General features: G+C 37.5%; 1 protein-coding gene across 5 annotated transcripts in view; it reads right to left on the bottom strand.

Moving 5' to 3' along the window:
* Positions 1-21,569, bottom strand: part of R3HCC1L (R3H domain and coiled-coil containing 1 like) — a 92,853-nt gene that overhangs the window by 15,900 nt on the left and 55,384 nt on the right. For all 5 annotated transcript variants that reach the window (XM_044240270.1, XM_044240271.1, XM_044240274.1 and 2 more), the window contains 2 exons: positions 17,922-19,738; positions 4,622-4,797 (listed from right to left, as the gene is read on the bottom strand). In XM_044240270.1, the coding sequence (XP_044096205.1) occupies positions 4,622-4,797; positions 17,922-19,724 (1,979 nt within the window). In that variant the 5' untranslated portion in view covers positions 19,725-19,738. The remainder of the gene's footprint in view (positions 1-4,621; positions 4,798-17,921; positions 19,739-21,569) is intronic.

The following is a 21,569-nucleotide window of genomic DNA, read 5'->3' as shown; positions in this document are numbered from 1 at the left end:
TATTTATAGACATCAACTAATTAATCTCCACATGTCCCTTGGGGAGGTAAAGTATTTATCACACTATTCACAAGAGATGCTCTTATGGGCACAGAACAAGAAGAAGTGAAAGGAGGATGCAGAGAAGTGGCAGAAGAATATTGGAAGAGGAGGTAGACAGGGAAGGTCACCTGGATTTAAGGCAAATGTAGCCTCACAGACGGAGATAGAGAGGGAGACAGGTCATTCAAAGCAAGAAACAAACAAGAAAGAAACCCCCCCAAAACAAAACAAACAAACAAAAAACCCCAAGAAATTGAGAAAAAAGACAACTATAATCAGAGAGGCTGACCTATTATTTCGAGTTGTCAAAAGGAAGCAAAGGGAGAACGGGAAAGAACTGTGGCAAACTCAGAACAATTCAGGATAATTAAGATATCAAGATCAGAGAAACATCAGATGGGATTAGAATCAAAACAATGACCATTAAAAACACATTTATTTTGGAGCAGAGCTATTACATAGTGAACAGAATGACTATCAAAATGATGGCATTAGTTTTTCAGCAGGGAACTTAAAAACTGCTCATACATTCAACATAGTTCTTTAGAAAGGACATGGGATTGAGGGTCAGATACAAAAGGACTCAGGGCTCTGCCACCTTGAGTTCTTGGGCAGATTTGACTTCTCTTGAAGCTTGTTCTGCTTATCCGTAGAAATGGGCATAGCACCTTCCAAACAGAGTTATTGTGAAAATGGAAATGAGATCATCTGTGACAAGGCAAAGAGCACAGTGCTGAGGACTTACAGGCCTTTAATAAATGAACAGTGCTCATTATTTTTTATGAGTAATAACAATATTCATTAGGAAGATTATTAATATTGATAAAAAATGGTGATTAAAATATAAAGTTGACTTGGGTATTTGACTCTCAGACATTATTGTAGGCTTCTGCACCGTGACCTTGACTTTATTTTTATAAAGCACTATCAAGAAAGAAAAAGAGACAACAGCTAAAATATCTTCCTTCAGTCAAGAAAGAAATTCCTTTGAGGAAAAAAGGAATGAAGGTGGCTTTGAAGGTTAGAGAATTTCCTGAATGTAAGAGTAAGTTTGACCATGGCTTAAAATGACCACAGGGGTTGGAGAGTGAAAAAGTTCAAGAGCAGAAGAGCCTGTATAATAAGAGTTTACAAAAAGCTTAGAAAAAGACCTTAGATGGGATCTAGAGAGTCTTTTAGACTTTGGAATTTCATAATCCTTTAAAATGTTTCTCTTCTTTTGGGAATGTTTTTGGGTTTGATAGAAATAGAAAAATGGTCTTGTTGGTAAGATTAGGAAGAAATAAAGCAAAAGTTAATTAATAATTCATAAGAATTAACTAGCCTTTAGTAGGAAATTCTAGACATCAATAAAACTAATACTTGGTTTTAAAAATCATCATTACTAATAACAATCTAAGGTAATACTAATTTGAGATTTAAGCTCATTGACTGGCTTTTAAAATCCATTAGGCACTTTATATGGAACAGGGCCTGATATAGGGTCTGAACATGTTAATGAATTTAACTGACTAACCAAACCTATACATTTAGTGGAAAGTCTACGGAAAGATTAACTGTTCTCTGGGATCCAGTTACCCCCTTATTTCTTTTAGCTATAGAACTGATCCCATCCCTCCCCCATCCAAATTTAAGTGAGGTACTTGGCTGCTAGCTAATTTTGCCTATTCTAAGAACTTCATAGAAAAACAGGGTGCTTTTTAAAAAGATTTTATTTATTTGCAAGAAAGAGAGAAAATGAGCAGTTGGGGGGACGCAGAGGGAGAAGGAGAGAAAAGCAAACCTTACTGAGCAGGGACCCTGATGCAGGGCTCTCTCCCAGGACCCGGAGATCATGACCTGAACTGAAGGCAGTCACTTAACTGAATGATTCACTCAGGTGCCCCATGTTTTCGTACATAAAATTTCACTGAATACAATCATGCTCATGCTGCTTTTATGCAATGATGGCAGAGTTGCCTAAAATATTTCCTATCTGGCTCTTTAAGAAAAAGTGGGAGGTTAAACCCTGATGCAGAATCTAACAAATTCAAGATCTATATGAACTGAATTTTAAATGTACATTTGTAGTATGAGACAAAAGACCTAGTTCATTTTTAGTATCAGGATGAGAATGTTAAAGTATAATCCTTCTTCGTATTGACTTCTTCCAGATCCTGAAGATCTTTTCTTTAATAACTTTCTTTCTGAAGCTTGTTTTTTATTGTTTCTTTATTCCTGAAGCTTGTTTTCTTCTTATAAGCTAAAGATACAAAGGTATACTTGATTCTTTATCTTGTCCTATATGTGTATGAATTATATACATAACAAGAGTTAGTGGAATTGTTTTCAAACCCTTTATATCAGATTTAATTTGTATTTTCATTATGTAATTTACTAAAATTAAAACAATGAAAAATGAGTGTGAAAAAGAAAAGATGTTGTTTCTATAAAAACTTAACTGAATGCTGTGGAACAGCAGAGAATGGTGAAGTCACTAAAAAATCCAAAAATGACTATCAATTATGTTCGGGCAAAACAGCTATAAAGGACAGAAAACATTTTGATCTATAAAGAGTAAGCACTCAGATGCCCCTAAAGGTACTTTAAAGTTCTCATTCCACTTTAGTTGATATGTTATGAGGAAAACATACAAGAACTCTTCTATCAATAGACCAGTAACTTGAAAGAAAAAAAAAGGCCTTGGCACCACATCAAAGACTGGCAAGTGACTAGACATTTATATGTGTTGTTAAAATAAACTAGTTGAGGCACAGAACAATCATTTTTTATCATTCTCCACTTGACTATTTCTATTTCAGTGGTCAAAATAACCTCAAATCAGTAATTTAATTTACAGTGCTGCTGAACTCTTCGGGCCCTTGGTGCCTGGCAGAAGAAAACACATATCCTCTCAGGAGAAATCCTCTTCTTCTACTGTAGAATTCAATTCCCATAAATAAAATTCCAAGGAAAACAGTTGGTTCACAATAAAAAGCATTACTAAACTTGAGAATTTGCAGAAGCAGAACTAAAAAGACTTCAGGTAAAGGCATTACCAGACACAGACCATAGAAGGTCTATGTTTAATACATTTAAGAAATATTTTAAATCTTGAAAATATTTTAGAAAAAAAACCAAGAAACTAAAAAATGACCACACAGATTTTAAAGTGAAATAGAGAACTTAGAAAAATGAAAAACAAAAAATGAAATTTAAATATTCAATGGACAGATTTAACAGCAAATTAAACACAGCTGAAGAAAGAAATCAGTGAACTGGAAATCAGAGCTAAGGAAACGATTCAGAATGTAACAGAGACAAACAGAAAATATAAAAGAGAGGTAACATTAGGATTAAGTAAGAAGGTCTAATATATATTTTCTTGACATCTTAGAGAACATAAAAGAGAGAGACTGACACAAAGGAACTACCTGAAGAGATAACTATGTGTTCTCCAAGACCAATGAAAAATAGTTAGTGATTTAAGAAGCTCAAATACTCTCAAGAAGAATAAATTTTTAAAAACACAAAGCCACATCACACTAAAATGCACAATACAAGACAAAGAGAAACCCCTAAGAGGATCCAAAGAGAAAAGAGAGATTACATTCAGAAGCAACAGTTGTGAACTTTCAGCTGGCTTCTTATTTTCCACAGAGAAAGCCAGGAGACGGTAGACTAAATCTGCACATTTCTGAGAGAAAAATGACTGCCAACCTAGAATTCTATACCTAGCAAACATGTCTTTCAAAAACAAAGTTGAAATAATGCCATTAAAAAAACAAAACCCAATTGAGTCTGCTGATGGCTGACTGTTACTAAATTAAATGGTAAAAGAGTATGTTCCATGCAAAAAGAAAATGATTTCAGATGGAAGATATGAGCTGTAAGAGGTATAAATGAAGAACACAGAAACCGGATAAATCTGAATGCTGACTCTATAAAAGAGTAACAGCAAATAATGGAGTTTAAAAAGAAAAAAAATTTTTAAAAAATAGTCTCCATAGCATATAGTTGGGAGTAGTGGAAAGGGAGGGAATGGAAATGGGAAATGGAGTTAAAAAGCCCTTATAGTGTTTGGAAAGAGTGTAAAAACATTAACTTTAGCCATTGGTAAGTTAAGCATGCATTTTGTAATTTCTAAAGTAACCACCAAAGAATAGAAACAGAGTATCATTTCCAAACAAAATAGAATGAGAAAAAAATACCTCATCAATCCAAAAGAAGGCAAGAAAGAAGAGAAATAGATGAAACAAGTAAACACAAAAAAAGATGGCAGGCATACATCCAAATACATCAATAATTATAATTATTATAATTATAAATGGATTAAACACACCATGAAGACATCCAGAAGTCATAATCAAAGACATTCTTCTTAAATGCCCAAAATGGGGTCTAGAAAGACTATTGGTATTTTTAAAGAACTTAGAAGAAGACAGACTTGATACAGAAGATTTCTAATGGACTTGGAAAAGACAATAAACAAAACTGAAACAATAGGGAATATGCAAACAAGAGATGGTTTTTCAGAAGACATATTATGAAAACTTCATCTCACCTTCCCAAACATGCCCAACTATTTGCAAATACTTACTGATAACTGCAGAAAACCCGCAGGAGGTCTTCAGTACGAAATTCTTGGGGGAAGTCATAAATTTCAATGACATGTGGAAATTCACAGTCACTGAGGTCAATATCAGAAACTTCATGGTTGTAATAATCAAATCTAGGTTCCTGGATGCTTTTTCTGTTCTTCATATTCCCTGATAACTAGAGAAGAAGAAGCATATAATTGACTGTTACATCAAGTCAGAGCACTATAAAATATCCTACCATATATAAATGATCCTTCCTTGTCTCCATATTCCAATTCCTTAATCTTTAACAGTGTCTCTGTATTAATGCTATTCACAAATACAAATACACAAATACAATAATGACCAGGAGTCTATCATCCAGTTTATATTAACATGAAGAATACTTTAAAAAAGTGTTGAAATTCCAACAAAGATAGGCAATGCATGAAACTTCACTTGCATCTATCAACCAGAGTGTGAGAAAATGTAGACTGATTAATGTGGTGAGTTACAAATGTACATCTTGGAAAATGAATTTCAGAAAATAGCTGAAGAGATGAATTAATAACATTTGTTTTATTTGGCCTTATTGATCAGGCTCATCTCATAGTTTCTTTCCTGGGAGTAAACAAAAACAAACAAGAAATTTTTAAAATGAAAACACTTTGTTAGCCTACCTTTTCTTACATGTAGCTTACAAAGGAATTTGTTAAGACAAATGTGAGTGGTAGGTAATTATATTTAAGGTCTCTAACATACAGCTACCTACAGGAATTCCCACATCGTAGATTAGTTTAAAAAAAATTAACAGTAATGAAAAATACTCAAAATTCTACTATTCTAAAGAAAACTAAAGGCTATTAACTATTTCACACTTCTGGAAGCAGAGGGAAGGGGAAAAATGGAATATGGCATCAAAGCCAAGACAGTCCTTTGTCATTCACCTGTTATAAAACCTAGGGGCTAGTACTGATCACCCAAAGCCTTCGGACCTGAGAGTATCTTCTCCCTGTTAATCAGAAGTCCAACTAGCAGTGGTGGGTGGAGGGGGAGAGTCCAACTAGGTCTCTTCCAGCTTTTCCCTCATTTATACTATGCCTTAATGCCCATCAAATGAGGAAATGAGAATTTGCAATGCCAAGTATACATCTCCTTTCCTTGCAGAAGTAAAAAATGGATTCAAGAATTTATTTGGGAGGAAGAGGAGAGGGAAAGTGATATAGGTAGAATCAACAAAAATGTTTATTCATTGCTGTACCTCTAGTTCCTTTTCTCCATTAAGCTTTAGTTTACATTTAAAAAAACAGGAATAATAATAGCACCTATACCTCACAGATAGGTGTGTAGATTAAATGATATGTACGTGCTCAGCACACTAAGTATAACACTTATATAATACTAAGTATTCAATGAATTCAACCCACTTAATTAAATTTTAACTGAGTGCTGAATGTATTACAGGCCAAGTGCCAAATTTCCACTCTGCTTAGGATGCAGAAAGCAGGAAGAGAATTATTCCTTCCACCATAACAATGAGAAAAGATTAGGTGATCCATAAAATCCTAGCTTTTCTTGAACTCACCAGACCACTGAGCATGTGAGACGATCAAAAAAACTGAAATCCCAAGAGTGGCAAAATCCCTCCAAACAGAAATAGAACACAGAAACTGTTTTGCCACTGACAGATCATGGTCAAAGAAGTGGGCACTACAAAAGCGGGCAAGAAGAAATCAGCTAAACTTAACAAATCCTTAAAAGCCTAAAGTGGGCTGGTCTATCAGTTTAAGATAACTGTCCCAGAGACAAGGAAGGTCAGTAGTCATTTCCAACTCCATCCTTATGTCAGTGTCACACTATCTTGATTACTGTAGTTTTTTAATAGATTTTGAAATCAGAAAGTTTTATCTTTCTATTTTGTCCTGCTTTTTCAAAATCATTTTGGCTATTCTACTCTCTTAGATTTCCATATAAATCTGAGGATCAGTTTGCCAGTTTCTGCCCCAAAAGGTGGGGGGGGGGTAGCTGGGATTTGCTGAATATGCACATCAATTTGAGAAGTATCTCAACAGTAAAAAGAAAAGATGAACATGGGATAGCTTTCCGTTTACTTAGGTCTTCTTTAATTTATTCCAACAATGTTTTGTAGTTTCTGGAGCACAAGTTTCATATTCCTTTTGTTAAATTTATTCCTAAATAGTTTTTAAATGCAATTGTAAATGGAACTGTTTTCCTAATTTCATTTTTGGATTTCTGGCATTAACTTTTTGAGGTACTTTGTAAAAAACAAAATAAATCACTGCATGTCTGTGCATTTATAAACTGGGGCTAAATAGTGCATTGTGAGACATAAACAATGCATGACTACAAAATGCCTTGGAATTATAAACCCTAAGAACTGATTATAAAGAGGAAGGAAAGGGGCGCCTGGGTGGCTCAATCAGTTAAGTGTCTGCCTTCGGCTCAGGTCACGATCTCAGGATGGGATCAGGCTCCAAGCCCAGTTATCAGGCTCCTTGCTCAGCAGGAAGCCTACTTCTCCTCATTCCTGTCCCTCTGCCTGTAGCTCCCTCTGCTTGTGCTCTCTCCCTCTGTCAAATAAATAAAATCTTTAAAAAAAATAAAATAAAAAATGGTCTGCCAAGAACATCTGTTTATGGTCCTTTGCTCTAATCTACTCAGCAAAACTGAACTTAACATACTTACATTCCATTTCTAAGGAAACTGCTGAGTGTTTTGGCTTCTGGGACTGGTTAAACACAAAGTGTTAATAATAACAAAACACAATTCTTATTCTACATTTCATAACAATAGATATAAAGCCTGCAAATTAGATACTCCTCACTAGTTTTTCCTATCAGACACCACTATTATCAGGGATTCCTAACTTTTCCAAGGAGGAGGAAGAACTTCATTTCATTTCCCCACGGCACTGATATTGGTGAGGTCAGTTTACGTTTCTACCAGTAACACATTTTTTTTGGTGATGGTATGGTGGTAGGTAGGAGGCCATACTTTTAATGCCACTTTCTCTCCTGAGAACCCCAGACAAACATGACAGGGAGCCTTGACAGAGTAAAGGAGAGAGGAGTTTGTGACACTGAAGAGGGAAATGTCTAAGAGAACAATACGGAATGAAGTGAAGATCAGAGCAAGACTGTGAAGGGAAGCCAGGGGGCGGGGCCGCTGTCAGCGGATTAAACAGGGCAATACAGACAGCTTTAAGGAGAGGCTCTAAGCTTTCACACACCAGTTACGTAGATACACCTGCAGCAGACCTGCACAGCCCAGCAAGGTAGCTGCCAGCCACATGTGGCCACTGAGAACTTGAAAACTGTGGCTAATCTAAATTGAGATGTATTTTATACATAAAATACACATCAGGTTCCAAAGACAATACAAAAAATAAAATATCTCAATAATTTCTTATATTGATTACATGTTGAAATGATAGTCTGGGTATATTATTAGATGACACTTCTCTTAATGTGCCCACTAGAAAATTTTTAATCATATACATGGTTCCTATTTGTAGCATCATATTTCTATTAGACAACTGAAACATTTACTCTAAGTCACATATAATAGAGCAAGTATCTGCTATACTATCAATGTGAAACCTTCATATTTTATGACCTACATATGTATTTTTCTTTCTGATGACTAAGAAATGTTTGATAGAGCAATAGAGGTTTTGAATTTGATTCATTCTAATCTCTCTATTAGACCAAGGGAATAAAATAACTCAGAGCAAATAATTTTGAGTTATGACTCACAAACATTTTAGGAAATTTTTTTTTTTTTTTTGCCAGTGGTCTGTCTTGTTTATTTATAAAGTGTAAGTAAAATGTGAGTATTACTTCATAGGCATAACCAGCTTCCATATTCAGCTAAATTAAAATCATCTTCCCCAAAGTGAGGGTTTTAAGACTCTTAAAGCCTAATAGTCTGGTCTTAAAAACAAGTCTGTAAAATAGTACCTGACTTGCTATGACTTAATTGCCTTGATCCCTTTTTATAGAGGAAAAAAAAAGGGTGGGAAGAGTAGGTCAATCAGGCATGGATCCTTGAGCTTTTTATTTTTTGTTGTTTTTTGTTTGATCCTTGGTTCTTTAAGGATCAAAAAGATCTTTTCTTCAAAAAGAAAAAAAGTTACGAAGTTACAAAGCCAGTTACTCTCTACAGACAAAAAACCAAAAATATGCTACATTACTTTGGAATAAAGTCATATTTATATCTCTGTCAGATGAGCATGTCAGATGGCTGCTATTATTATCCTGATTACAAAGATGGAAGATTGCATCACCGAGAGACTAAAGGATATCCTTAAGATTACAAATCAAATTACTGACAGAGTTTGAATCATAACTCAGGTCTCCTGACTGCTAGTCTAGTATTCCTTCCATAACATGATGAAAAGGTCTTTCAGTGAACACAATCAGAAACAGTGCCGTATTAATGTTCAGGACAACTAATTCTGATTACGGATTTATGGATATAAACTATTCTAGGAAGAAGGAAGGGAAGGGCAAAAGGAGAAAAGGAGGAAGGGAGAAAGGGACGATCAATGGCAAAACTAAAAAGATAGTTCAAGGTTGCTGATTTCTTTCTAGTTGTATATTCTAGATAGCATAAGGAGCATAAATTAAACTATCCAAAATACTGCCATGACCATGTCATTCCTTTGATCAAAAATTTTCAGTGGCTGTACTTAAAGCTCTCATAATTTGGCCCCAACCAGAATAACAGCCTCTCAAAGACATCCATGTCCTAACTTCCCTTAACCTGGTTATGGTACATACAGCAAAGGAGAACTGAGGCAGCAGATGGAATTAAGGTTGCTAATTAGCTGACTTTAAATCGGGGAGATTATCCTGCATTATCAGAGTGGACCCAATTATAACCACAAGGGTCCTTAAAAGCAGAGGAACTCAGAGGAAAACTCAGAGTCAGAGTGATGATATTAGCAAGACTCTGGGGCCCGAGCCAAAGAATATGGCAAACTCCAAGAAGTTGAAAAAGCAAGACAATAAGTTCTCCCCAAGAGCCTCTGGAAAGGAATACAGCCTTGCCAACACCTTAATTAATTATCCCAGTGAGACCCATTTTAGACGTCCGACCTCCAGAACAGTAAGTTAATAAATTTGTGTTGTTTTAAGACACTATTTTGTGGTAATTTATTACAGCAGCAATAGTATACTAATATACCTTTCTAGCTTTATCTCATGTCATCCCTTAAAATATGCTAAATTCCAACCAAAGATTAATATTCACTATGCCTCAACACACCTTACTTCCTCCTCCCCATTGCTTTGGTCTTATTACTTCACAAGTGCTAATGTCTGTCAGTCTGCCCATCTCAAAATATCACACCATTCTCCAAGGACATACTCAAATACCACCTCTTCTGTGATTCTTCCCCTAAACACCCCAAAGCATGAATAATCTAACTTGTCCTCTACCCTTTTACAGTTTTACATCATCTTCATTTACTTCATCTGTAATACTTATGAAATACTCATTACACAAGACCTTATATTAGAGCTGGACCTGGCTCTTCCTTCCACCTCATCCTGATCACCTAACCACTCAGCCAACACACATTTAATGTATGTTCAGCATACATTACAAAAAGAACTTGAATTTCAATATGTAATAAAGTTGTATGAAATATAATAAACCACTTTAAACTATAGGTATGTCTGTAATAAATTTACACATGGGGGCATAAGTTACAGAGAAAAGGACAACAAAGACTTGATCACAAGTTGGTGGTATAACATGATAACATGATTTACAGAATCAACCCATACAGTCAATTCTCAATTATATAGGCTAGGGTATCCAAGTTCTTTGTTTCTTTCTATTTTTCTCTCCCACTTATATCTTATGGCTACACAACTGCTTATTAACTCACTTTCTGTTGAAGAAAATCAATTTAAAATGTCATTATTTACTATAAACCTTGATAAATGGAAAGATTTCATTGGAGAACAGGTTAAAGCTATAAACAAAAACATAAAAAAAGCTTTCTGAACTATCTGGATTTAATTCTATCTAAGGTATGCCAGTATCACAGAAAGTTGAGAGTAACAGCCAAGAATTTTTCATGTTGGTCTACAGTATTGTGAATAGACCAAAAGCTAGAATTAAAATGTTTTACCCATTTAACTTCTCCTCTTTGGCAGACAGGGAAATAACACTATTTATTTAAAAAAAAAAAGTATTTCAAGTTTTTTTCAAATTTCTCATAACCCAAATTCAAAAACATCCAAAAGGAGTTCCCTAAAAAGATAATGCCATTAAAGTATTACAGCATAAATATTTATATGCTATGCAGCGTAAGTGATAGCTTCAAGGCCTCTTCTGTACTATTCTGGACTTACATCCTTTTCAACAGAAGGATAAATTTAGACTTTTAAACTCTAACATTTTATATAGTAAGTGTAAGAGGAGAAAATGTCCCCAGTGGAATTCTCTACCCACAAATAAAATTATCTACTCTATCTAGGCTATGCTCCCACTGACCTTACCAGGAAACCACAACTGGAAAGGCAAACTTTGGCTTCATAAAATTTGTAACAAGAATGTGTACCCTGTAAGGTGTCATCTACAGATTTCTCTAGAATAGGTAGAAGCAATATCTCAATACCTCTGGTTATCCTCAGTGGGAGAAAGCCATGGCCACAGCTTTGGATTAAGGCATAATTAAGGAGAAGAAGGGTGGGGGTGGGGATAAACAAGGAAGCAGAAAAGGAAAAGGGCTAAAGGATATAAGAGAAAAGCTACAACAGTGAGACATGTATGACAGCCCAGCAATTGGTTCAGATGATCATTTACTGACCCCAGTGTCAGAGGTTAACTTTGAAGAGCTCTAATTCTCTCCCATGGATGGTAATATATGACACATGAATATATGGGCAAAGATCAAGTGAACATCCTGAACAGACATGGACCTGGTTCCTCTTCAGATCATACATAGGTTAACATGGCAGACTGGCGTTGGCGTCCTTGACAAGATGCTAAACCGATCCACCAAACAGATTTAATTAATAGTCAAGAGAAGTGCTGAGGAGGCAGGGAGATGTCTCTACTTCCTCCTCTTCAAAGCATGACTAGAAAGATTAGATGGAGAGATGCCAATGATGATGCAGAAAGCTCAAAGACCAGATGACCCAAGAACAGGAGACTGCTAGAGGTCTGAATCTTCCCAAACTATCCCTGACAGCTTGACTCAGGTACTGTTATGATAATCAGGGAAAATGGCTGCCCACAAGTCCTAAGAAACACTGCAAACATAAATGTAGCATTCACTGCCATTCCACTTCTTGATTTCTCTAGTTCCTGATTATGCTCCCTTCAACTACCTAAGATCCTACATCGTATCTATGCCAGTTCTTCCAAATAAAAATTTCTTCCTTGTGTTTATTACTTTAGAGAGTATTAGCCCTTGCCTATTTGTCTCCATCAGGCAATACATGCGTGCTTCTGACCTTCAAACTGCAGACTCAGACCCACTGCTTTAAGAAATGAGTCAGTCTTGTCCTGGGCAGGCAATATAAGAGCATGACCCATCATCTGAAGGATCAGAAACACAGTCTCCGTGCATCAAGCCTAGGATACAGCATGCCTGAGCATCCTCTTGGCTTTTCCTCAACAGTCTCAGTTTTGGGTCAATTCACACCAATGATCTGTACACGGCTGCTGACTAGCACTTAATTGCCTTCTGTCCTGCAGGCATTACTGCTAATTTATACCTCCTCACACCCCATCCCCAGATTCATAACACGAAACAGTCTGAATTTAAATATATTTTGACTGCTGGCTACCCACTTCAGGAGTCAAGCCTATAGCTGGGACCCTCTCTTCCTTTCTAGCTCTCCCTCCCAAAGCCCAGCAACAGAGTATTCAACATGCCATACAAGAAATTTCTGATACAAATGACTACATTAATTCAAATCAAAGTGTAGATGAGTTTAATTCTTGTTAACCAAACTCTTTAACAGAAATGAACTAAAAAATTCATGAAAAAATTTAAACATTTTTAAAATTTTTAAAATCTTTGTGATAAAGCTGTTAGTATGTTTTTCTCCTGACTGGGGTAGAGTGTACACTCTGGTTTTCTTTGCCAACCCTACCATTATCCCTCCCTGCTACTGTCACTGAACAGGGAATGAATTAAATGGAAGAAACATTACAAGTGATATCACTACTCCTACCCCTGCTGCCCCAACTCTATTCCACATATACATGTCATGGAGCTCACTAAAGCAAAAGCACTGCCAGGGACGGAGTACAGCACACCAGGAATCTCCCAAGCTGCAGACAAGAATGCCTCCTTGTACCGACAACAGAGGCCTAGAACTGTTTACCTCTCTTCAGTTCTGAAAAAGCATCAGAAATTAAATGCTGTTGGTGTAAACTCAGATTAAGAGGAAAAAAAATTTATGTAACAAACCTAATGGAGCTCGGATGGGAGATTTTTTTCATTTTAGGAGATGTTTGGTTTGGAAATAAACTATGAGCAGTGGTATCCCCTTAGTATTCCCTCTCTTTCTGTATCAACCAGAGATCCAGTCATCATCCACTAGTGGACTGAACAACAAATAGAGTACTTCATTCAACCAGATTCTTCACTGGATGTCCCAAGTAACTGCATTCGAATATACGGCATCTGCTGCCTCACTTAGGCAGCCAATGACCTATTAATTCAGACACTTTAATAAAAATATTAAATATAAGTCTGCTAAAATGAGTTGCAACTAATAATAAAAGGTACTGTGAAAATAAAAATTAAAATAGTAATAAAACAGTGAAGGAGTCATATGGGAACCCTAAACTTCTCACTCAATTTTTTTCTGTAAACCTAAAACCACTCAAAAAAAAGAAAAGAGGGGCGCCTGGGTGGCTCAGTGGGTTAAGCCGCTGCCTTCGGTTCAGGTCATGATCCCAGGGTCCTGGGATCGAGTCCTGCATCGGGCTCTCTGCTCGGCAGGGAGCCTGCTTCCTCCTCTCTCTCTGCCTGCCTCTCTGCCTACTTGTGATCTCTCTCTGTCAAATAAATAAATAAAATCTTTAAAAAAAAAAAAAAAAGAGTATCAACCAGTCTAGCCCTCGGGGCTCTCGTCCTCTGTTGACCCCACTCTCTAGATCACCCATCACACAGTCAGACTTAGGACATCTCTCATAAAGTGGTTTTATATTAATTATCCTTCAGATTGTTATATGACTATCTAATCACATGGTTATATCCCGTTTCTCCAAATTAAAAAAACAAACAAACAAACAAACACCTTAGATAAAGCTGAGAAAAAAGCTGGCATGTAACACAGTGCCTTTAAAATGGAAGTGATGGAGCGCCTGGGTGGCTCAGCCATTAAGCATCTGCCTTCGACTCAGGTCATGATCCCAGAGTCCTGGGACTGAGCCCCACATCGGGCTCCCTGCTCAGCAGGAAGCCTGCTTCTCCCTTCTCCCACTCCCTCTGCTTCTGCTCTCTGACAAATAAATAAATAAGATCTTTTAAAAAATAAATAAATAAAATAAAATAAAACGAAAGTGATAATAACCATATATACCTAGCTATTTACAATTTACAGTTTCTCAAACTCTAAGTACTCGATCTTTCCATTTAACTGCAAAGTGATGAAGTAGCAACTATTAATGAAGTCCCTAGGGATGGGATATGAAGGACTTTCCTCCCTTCATTCTTCATATAATTTGCTTTTAGCGATGGAATTTTGAGGTTTTCCTTTTGCCTCTGGGCTTCCTACTTAAACTCAGAGAGCATTTTTCCCAAAGTCTGTGGGGACAGCTGGTGTTCCTTTACTCTTCTCTTTTCCATGATTGTAACATTGTTAGTAGCCTTCTGTAGCAAAAGGAGACTCCTACCTAAATCAAGACCAGAAATGACCAATTTCAAATGACCAGTAAAGGGACCAGATGCCACAGTCTATCAACATCAGTGTTACGCTGCTGGTATCTTACTAACCCTCCTACCAATCAATAGATTAGCAGATCACTATAGGAGACAGAAGGAGCTATGGACGTTTTTTTGTTTTTGCATTTGTTTTTAAAGATTTTATGTCTTTATTTATTTGACACAGAGAGATCACAAGCAGGCAGAGGCAGGCAGAGGGAGAGGGGGAAGCAGGTACCCCACTGAGCAGAGAGCCCAATGCAGAGCTTGATCCGAGGACCCCGAGACCACAACCCAAGCCGAAGGCAGAGGCTTAACCCACTGAACCACCCAGGCGCCCCAGTTATGGACATTTTATCTAGACAACAGTAATTCTTGTGTACTCATACCAGATCTCAGAGGGTTAGAAGGAGAAGTCAGGCCAACATCTTTCTCTTTATCAATTACCAACTTAAACTTCTGGGCATCCCAAACCACGACTTAAGGAGAATAAGTGTGATCTTTAGAGGCTCATCAAGAATGGCAGTTCCAGGAATTCAGGAATGACCTATTGATGCTCACGCAGTTTTAGAAGTTCAGATGTTGCAGGAAACTGCTTCACATGCCAATGGCTGCCACACCCTGCTCCACAGCATACCTCCCTGCCCATTAGAAGTATTAGACACACCTCCATCTGTAGCCACTGTCAACAAAGAAACAGGCCCGCTGGGAAAAGAGCCAAAAAAATCATTGGCTGGAAAATTTTCGAGACCGGCAGACATTCTGGTTTAGCCTTTAATAAAGTATGTTTGGAGCAATATAAATAATAAATTAAGAGTAATAGTCACTAGAGGGCTATTAATGTTACTGGATCTGTGGCATCTTTTAATAACATTATTATTACATCTCCTAAAACTCAAAGCACAGGATACCATAGTTTGTGGAGTTGGAGCTGCTACTTGCTTTTTTTTTTTGCTTTCTCAATCCATTTCCTTCCCTTGTGCTCTCATCACCCCTTATACCTCAACACAGACCCCACCCCTGGCAAGCACCAACCCAGAATGTGATATCCAAACACAACCCCCAAGAACTAGCTGTCTTTAGCTTAAAACATTACTCCATCTTCTAGCCATTCCCAGCTTTACGTCATGCAAGTGTCCTCTTTGGCTATATTACCATGGACCTCGGAACACTGTGTGATTGCCTACATTCTTTTGCACCTGTTCTAAAAAGCATTAAGACCTGAAAAACAGTTGCACACATGAAACCTCCTCCCGTTAGAGAAGCCATATCCCTAAGCTACCACCATAGAGAATCCAAATTCCAGCAGCAGTGAAGTTTTGACAGCCCCTGGAGTCCACCCTAAAAAATCAGAGTTCCAACTCTACCCTATCACCTACATCCATTCAATAAATACTTACTGAGTCCCACCATGTGTAAAAGGCTCTGTGTGCCATGCCCTTCTTTCATAGGAAGCTATTCCTTCTCTCCTATGCATAACTGTGCTCTCTAGCCCTCAGGTAATCCCTTTGCCATCTCTGAGACCTTCTTCCAATGACGAGATCCTTAACAACTTCTCTATATTCACATACCTTCCCACATTAGTAGTATTTCTTAACCTAATTTGGGTCTAAAACCTCTGCTGAACAGTGTTCTTCTTTCTAGTTATGGTTGGACAGCCATCTCTAGTTACCACACTCACGTTCTGATACCTATTTATGTTGGTCTATTACCTTTTCTCACCTTATGTGCATCAGAGTCACCTGATTTCGAAGTTGTTCTCTAAAACTGTTCTCACCTTATGTGCATCAGAGTCACCTGGAAAACACATAAATATATAGACCGCTGGGCTAAAGAGTTTGCATTTCTAACAAGTTCCCAGGTGGCACTCTTGCTGCTTGTCCAGGGACCACACTTAGTGAAGCACTGCCTTTGAGAATCTGATGAAAGCTATGAAAAACTCCACATACACATAACATTTTGCATGCAATTTCAAGGGGTTTGTGGGTGCCCACTCACAAATACCGTCTGCTCTGTATTTCTTTCAAAGGATGTTTAGGACAATGACTTGCCCATAAGGAGTGCTAACTGTGAGACACGTGCGCACGCAGACACCTAAAAACGACGAGGAACTGCTTGGTATTGGAAAGTCAGTTCTGTCCAATGGCCTGTCCCCTCTGTAGTCTCACGTGTTTCTTCACATCCGTGTGATCGTTTTTTGCTACTTCTGGTTTAATTCTCAGAAACAAAAGCACTACTCACTTCATATTTAAAAGACTCTTTGGAATCACTCAAAAGTATTTTATAGGTGAAGACGTGGTTTGGTAGAAAGAACATAAACACTGGATTGAGAGAACTAAATTGAAATTTTGATTATGCCTGGGGCGCCTGTGTGGCTCAGTGGGTTAAAGCCTCTGCCTTCGGCTCAGGTCATGATCCCAGGGTCCTGGGATTGAGCTCCACGTCGGGCTCTCTGCTCCACAGGGAGCCTGCTTCCTCCCCTCTCTCTCTCTGCCTACTTGTGATTTCTCTCTCTCTGTCAAATAAATAAAATCTTAAAAAAAAATTTTTTTTTGATTATGCCATTCCTAAAAGTATGACCACTAAGCTTCAATTTCCTCATTTATAAAATTGGGGACTTCACAGGGAAATTATTTTTTCTTCTTCCAGACAAAGGTTATGTGAACCCACTATAAGGGACGAAGGGGGAAGTGGTTCTACTATTTAAAACCAATGATTGTTATTTGTGGTAAGGATATAGAGTGAATGTCTAAATTAAGAAAATGAAAAGAATTAAATAATTTCTAAAATGTCTTCAAACCCAACATTTTCTATTTATGAACTCTAACCAGCATGGCATTATTCACTTATATTTTCTGTATGTACTCAACAATCATTTACACATTAATTTAACTCAGGATAAACTACATAAAAACAATCATACCTTCCCTTATTTTACCCTTCCCTTCTCTACTTCCTTCCCTCCACAGTGTCTAACAACACTGCAATGTTTCCCGGAAAAACGCAATAAATATAAATAATAATAAGTTATTCTCCTCCCTCAAATAGGCCTGTGTAAAATACAGCTTGTCAATGTAGAAAAGCCCTTCTGAAGAAGTTTCCCTCTGTATTCCCGCAACAGATAGTCAGAACCCATTAACTGCATCCCTAATCTACTCAGTAAGATCTCTCAGGACGTGGCTATTGTAAGTACAGCTCAATTCGGTATGTTTTACTTGGTAAGATCTACCAGGCATTCTCTTCTCAATCTACAATCCCATTTGTTTACCGCAGGAAGCCTCACTGGATGTAGTGAGTGAATACATGAGTGTGCACAAATGTCTATCAAAATTACCCCCAAAATATCAGGCTCTACGAATCTATAAATCATGTAAACACTGAGCAGCTTCTACTGAACAGACCTCTTGTAGAAGACGTGGATCCAGGCAGTCACCATCATCATTAAACAAAGACTCCCAGCTCTCCTCAGTAGCAGCACTTCCCTCCACACGAGCCATTTCCGTTGCTTTCGGTTCCATGGATGTTTCCATAGATACAGTTTCTATATCAGGAAAGGATACACCAAATTCCATATTCTCTGAGTCATCTTCCTCTTTTGTTTTGAACTCTTCAGCAGTTTTTAGTTCGTGCAGTGCCTCTGTTGTATCACCAGTACAATCCAGATCATTGCCCGAGGCACTGTCTGAAAGTACTTTTGTCCCATTTAATGTACTGAATTCAGAGTCCAAAAAAGTGTTACAATTACTACCAGCAATCTTCTTTATAGGTAAGGAGGAAGCACAATCTGACAAGCTCTCTATCAACTTTCCTGTTGACTCTGTGAAACCAGAGGAAATACTCTCAGGGTAAGTATCTGAGCAAGCAGTCAGGCTGCTGGAATTGTCCACATCATTCCCACATCTAGCTACATGAAGAGGGGCTGTATCTGCACTCATTTCTAAGTATGTTGAGAAACTACCTGTGTTACTGCAGACCTCATCAGCTGTTCTAACTGCAACTACACAAGGGCTGTCCACAGTTATTTGATCAGATGGGACATCTGTAATGTCCATCTTACATGCTTTATTAGTAATGTCACCTACACTCTTCGACTCATCTGTATCTGTCTCATGAGCAAGGAGAGCTGTATCAGAAGGTTCATACTTTATACATAAGTCATCAGCAGTGCTGTCATTCTCCTCACATTCTCTAATCACTGCAGGATCAAAAATGCCATTTACACGCTCTAATTTGCTGACTATAGTCATTTTATGAGAGATGTTATCTAGAGTCTCAGGAATGGAATCTATACCACTCTGACCCAAGATGAAATCTGTATTGTTGGCTACCTCACTAACATTCTCAGCTTCAAAGTCTACACAAGTTTGGTCAGTGACACCATCTGGACTTCCAGGAACAGAAATAGCAGTAATGCCTCCACTACTGGGAGTCAACATTCCACACGATGTTTGCATGCTTTGTTGTGCAATTGCAGAATCAGAATTCAGTTTTACAGGTACTATCACACTCTCAGATTTCAACACACAATTAAAAACTCTAGGAAACTGGGATAGTATCTCCACAACTTTGGCATCAGTTTCAATTCTGCTTTCTAAACCTCTGCTTTCAAATGTTTCGCCACTTAATTCATGCCTACTGACGTCACAGAATTCCACATTTCGGAATGGTTTGTTTAGAACCTGGGCCTCATTCATTTCTGAACAAGACCGGGATAGAAGCAACTTCCCAGGTCCCGTCACATCTGTGGCTTCAACCTCCAAACACTCCACCTCCTTTGGTTTAAAATGTCTTTGTAAAGGTATACTAGGTATCCCAGGATTTGGGACACCCTCCTGACGTCCTTGGCATAATGTTTCTTTGGATCCTGTAGTTTGCCTCTTAACACAAATCCTATCTTTCTTTCTTTCTTGAAGGCACACATCTTTTCTTAATTTTGTTGAAAATTTCTTTCCTTCTCTACGGTTGTGCTCCTTTTTGTCAGGATTAATGCTTAGTCTCTGAGTCTCAGATTTGTCTCTGAAGATCTCCTTTTGGAAGAAACAATCCTCTTTTTGTTCTTCTTTCACCACGGAGCTAAGTGGACCACAGCTTTTTTCCTCATCACCTGACTTGAGCAGCACTACACTTCTTCGAGCTTTAGGTACATAAAGTGCCATGTCAGGCCTTCTGACTCGAACTCTGCATCTCTCTGCTGCTTGCTGCATGGCACCACCTCAATCTGCAAGAAGAGAGAATAATTCAATTACCAAAAACTAATTACAATGTATTGAACCAAAAGATTTTTAAAGGCTAGGTAGAGGGCCTACTAATCCATCCTATAGAAACAGAAACCCTCAAGTTAAAAGAAAGTAAAACCTGCCATAAAGTAATTAATGCAACTAAGGAAATTCCAATATAACTCATGAGCCCATGAATTTTATTATCCATATATCCTCCTTCCTCATATCCCAAAACCCTTTATCTCTATGTCCCAAGTCCTTTCTACCTTTTTAACAAGTAGCTTTATCTTGGTTAAATAAAACAATTATTCAAAAAGTGACTGCCAACTATTAAGTACTCATAAAACACTATTAACTCCCTATTGCTAGAGACCAGAACTTATACTGAAAAGTATATGCAAAGAGGAGCCCTAAAAACTCATCAGTTCAACATAAATGTATACATATAAGTAAGAATTTTAAAAATAACTCAAATGTAGGTGAGAAAATGAGACAACGAATCCAGGACTGCCTTCTAGAAGAAGTTTACTATTTAATCAAATGACCTACTATAAATTTTTCTTCTAGTAGCAATAAAAAACAGCATCAGCAGGAAGAAAGAGAGTAGAGACCAAGCACTGGGATGAGAGAGGCACCTGGGTGGCTCAGTTGGTTAAGCGACTGCCTTGGACTCAGAGCATGATCCTGGAGTCCAGGGATCGAGTCCCACATCAGACTACCTGCTCAGCAGAGAGTCTCCTTCTCCCTCTGACCCTCTCCTTTCTCATGCTCTCTCTCTCAAATAAATAAATAAAATCTTAAAAAAAAAAAAAAAGAAATGGGATTAGACAACTCACATTAGTAATTGCTTGACAACCTCCACCACGGCTGGTCAATGGAAATTAACAAAGGGAGAAAATTTTAACAAATGATGAAATAAACCTAAATCTACTATAAGAAAAATACAAGAGAATGTGCCAGTCAACTTCATATTGAGTTCTTTTAATCTTCAAAATAAAACTATGAAGTATTAGTGTATCCACAAGAAAGAGAATAAGGAGGTACACTCCACAGCAAAGAAATACCCTTATACACTCAGAAGTACTTACTGTTAAGAGTTCACCATACACGTCAAAGGAAAAAGATAACAAGAGAGAAACTATTTCCAGATCCCTAATTTCTCACCTGATCCAGAATACTTGGCTCAGTGAAAATGCTGGGCTCTCACAGCACAGGCTTTTTTCTTTTCAGCCCAAGTATATACCATGACCCTGACCATCAAATGTTCCCAGGAATTCTCCTATCCCTTCTCTCTTCTGGTATCTTCATTATTATCTAACCCACAATTCATGATGGATTTTCTTTCTATCTTTCCAATTGTGGGGAACAGAACTTTAACATTTAGACATGCCAGGATTTTGGAAAATGCCTACTTTTCAAAAACAGAAGTACTGAAGTGTATTTCATTGGTGGAGATCCCACAGACATCATGCGTCTTGATCTCAGCAAAGCATCTAACAATATACATCATGATGAACTTCTGCATATAAGACGGAAAATGTAGGCTACTTAATAGAACTAGTAGCACCCACAGCAAAAAATAATAGGTAAAAGAGAACTTAGGGTTATTTGAAGGTGACCTGTATCCCCACAGTCCTTTGAAATTCAACATTTTAAACAATAATTTGAATATAAACAATAAACACTGCTTATCAAACCTGCAACTGACATAAAGTCAATATGATTAATAAATACCAAAAATGGTAAAATTACAATTTAATATCATTTCTACGATCTGGAATGCTGTGCTGAAAGCAACAGGAATAAGTACAAAGATCTACTCTGATTTAA

This window comes from Neovison vison, chromosome 2 (genome assembly GCF_020171115.1).
Source record: "Neovison vison isolate M4711 chromosome 2, ASM_NN_V1, whole genome shotgun sequence".
Lineage (NCBI taxonomy): Eukaryota > Metazoa > Chordata > Mammalia > Carnivora > Mustelidae > Neogale > Neogale vison.
The sequence above is the reverse complement of the archived record's forward strand: the minus strand, read 5'-3'. Positions and strand labels throughout refer to the sequence as shown.